The sequence below is a fragment of the Palaemon carinicauda genome, chromosome 13 (assembly GCF_036898095.1).
Source record: "Palaemon carinicauda isolate YSFRI2023 chromosome 13, ASM3689809v2, whole genome shotgun sequence".
In the NCBI taxonomy this organism is placed as follows: Eukaryota; Metazoa; Arthropoda; class Malacostraca; order Decapoda; family Palaemonidae; genus Palaemon; species Palaemon carinicauda.
This window is the reverse complement of record NC_090737.1, coordinates 102,297,532-102,300,378: the sequence shown is the minus strand read 5'-3', so window position 1 is coordinate 102,300,378 and position 2,847 is coordinate 102,297,532. Positions and strand designations below refer to the sequence as shown.

The window sequence follows — 2,847 nt, the reverse complement described above, 5'->3', positions numbered from 1 at the left end:
AAATTTACAACAATTCTATCACTACTTTTGAATATGTAACCATTGCAAGGCCAATTTTGATGCCTGTAAAGATATATTAGATAATTGACGTATTCATAACATTATATTGAAAATGGCATTAAATAGTGCAGAACAATGATTTTTGCTTAGAATCTATTTTAAAAAAATATTTAATAAGGGAAATGTGCATCTGATAGTAAAGTTATGATTGAGTTTATAACACATTAACAATCAATTATACAAATATGAAATTGAATGTTCTGAGTTATTAGTTCTTTAAAACTTTAATCATGGATAAGAAAATGTAATTAATGAAGAAAATCTGACTCATTTTTCTTCTATTTAAGTGTATCCTTAGCTGAAAAGGGGGAGAAAAAATAAAACATGGCCTCTACAACATATTTTTTCATTCATTAATAGAACAAATCTTAAGTAACTAGAATCCCCTAACTAAACTTAAGAAAAAAAAGACTAAAATTCAATGCACTGAAAGGAACTGAAAGCTATGTACGTAGAAAACGTATAATATTAATCTTAGTTATTGAAGAGAATGAGATATTCTCTTCATAACTACGAACTGAATTATTAGCAAAAAGACTAGAAATAAAGGAGTGAGAATAATTAATAATTCTGAAGTAAACATGAAGATAACTCAGAAACAATTGTTTAAATTTTATATTATTAGGAACTGTTTACAATTACAATTTTCAATTATAATGTAATTGTAACTTTATACTAAAATTTATCAATATCTGTCAATGGCAGAAATGAAAATTTAAATTTCAGTGAACACCGAATCTTTCTAGATTTTTGGCTACAACTACAGATAACTAAAAATATGCTTTCCGTGCCTTTTGTTTGGCAAAGTCAGCCACTAGATTCCTTAGATCAACTTTCTGTGCGATCTCGTTCTCAATAAAGACCATAGCTAGACCTACAAGTCTTTCTACTGTCATAGTAGACCGCACATACGTCTTAATTAATTTTAATTTTGAGAGGCTCTTCTCACCGCTCGCCACAGTAACAGGAAAAGTTAGGAGAATGCGCAAGGCAACAAATGTGTTGGGTACACTGTGAACCAGCCCTTGTTCACAAATGAACTTTAAAACATCCAGGGGAGTGACAGTGTCAGGCTGAAGGCGGTGTGCAACTGCCTGAAGTTCATGACACAAGTCAGTGGTGTCTATGTCCTTGCTTTCTCCATCCCGTAGCGCTGTTTCCAGCTTAGTGCAATTTTCCATAAGTTGTGTGTTTGTTTTCCCAGTAAGTGATTTCACGTCATACAAGAAACCAAAAACAGACTTCATCTGCTGCAGTTGCTGAAAACGTTCCAGTACAAAATTGATGGTAACATCGAGTACAGTGAAATAGAAGTTAACTTTAAAGTTCACTTTTGCATCCTGCACTGGTGTGTCTTCTCCTTCATAGCCAAACTGCCTTTTCTTTTCCCTAAGACGAAGGGAATCTGCAACAAAAACTGGGTCTATCTACAAATCATTAGCCAATTCAGTAGTATCAACTAGTACCTTTTCAAACTCTGTATCACTTTTTCTTTTATAGAAACATTCAAGAGCATTCCAGTTGTTTTAATGCTGATGAAATATCATTTTCTTTTGCTTGTAGTTGGTCGCTGGTAATATTTATTTCAAAAAGAATGTCATACCAAAGGATTTTATGAAACCAAAAATTTTAATGTTGCAATACCATTTGCAAGAGCTTTAGCTTCTGCACGTGTGTTATTTCCAGATGATACAAGGAGAGTAAAATCTTTTGCCATTTCATTGTTTATTAATTTATTTATTTATTTAGTTCCTAGTTCTTGCGCCCCATTCATTCTTGCACCCTAGGCAACTGCCTAATTTCACCTTAAGGACGAGCCGGCCCTGCATGCACTTCCCTTGGAAAAAAAAAATGTTTAAATGATTTTCGAAGAGTTAACTAATTTTACGATTGTTTAGGTATTCAGAGCGTCTAAAAGCATGTACTTTTATAACTTTCAATTATCAATAATCGTAAAATAAAATCAATGTTTTTGTAAATTTTACAAAGCCCTTAGAAAAGTGGGTTGAAATCCACTATGTAAATCCTGATAGCATTGTTAACATTTATGCAATTCAAGTAATTTAATCTCTCTCTCTCTCTCTCTCTCTCTCTCTCTCTCTCTCTCTCTCTCTCTCTCTCTCTCTCTCTCTCTCTCTCTCTCTCTCTCTCTCATATATATATATATATATATATATATATATATATATATATATATATATATATATATATATATATATATATATATATATATATATATATATATATATATATATATATATATATATATATATATATATATATATATATATATGTGTGTGTGTGTGTGTGTGTTTGTGTGTGTGTGTATATATATGTATATATATATATATATATATATATATATATATATATATATATATATATATATATATATATAATATTTTGTTACTTATAATTACCCATGTGTAAAACAAATTCAACATTTTTGTAAATTCTATAAAGCAAATAGAAAAAAGGGTTTGAATTCCACTAAATAAATCTTGATAGCATTGTAAATATTCATAAAATTTAGGTACTTTAGATCTCTCTCTCTTTCTCTCTCTCTCTCTCTCTCTCTCTCTCTCTCTCTCTCTCTCTCTCTAGGATCACGTGACTAAATATACAGCAAATGCCAGTAGCACACGATGAAAGATTTTAGTACCTAGCGTTTTCGTGTAATAAAATGCACGAAGTCGATAGGTATTAAAATACTATCCTTTTTAAAAGTTTTTAATTAATATTTTTTTATTTAGGACTCGCAAAAACATTCAGCTAGAGCGTTTCAAT

At 30.4% G+C, this 2,847-nt stretch overlaps 1 protein-coding gene across 1 annotated transcript in view; it reads right to left on the bottom strand.

The window, feature by feature from the left end:
* Window positions 1-830: 830 nt before the first annotated feature.
* Window positions 831-2,847, bottom strand: part of LOC137651742 (zinc finger MYM-type protein 1-like) — a 49,012-nt gene continuing 46,995 nt past the window's right edge. Inside the window, exon 4 of the mRNA XM_068384962.1 lies at window positions 831-1,487. Within this exon, the coding sequence (XP_068241063.1) occupies window positions 831-1,487 (657 nt within the window). The remainder of the gene's footprint in view (window positions 1,488-2,847) is intronic.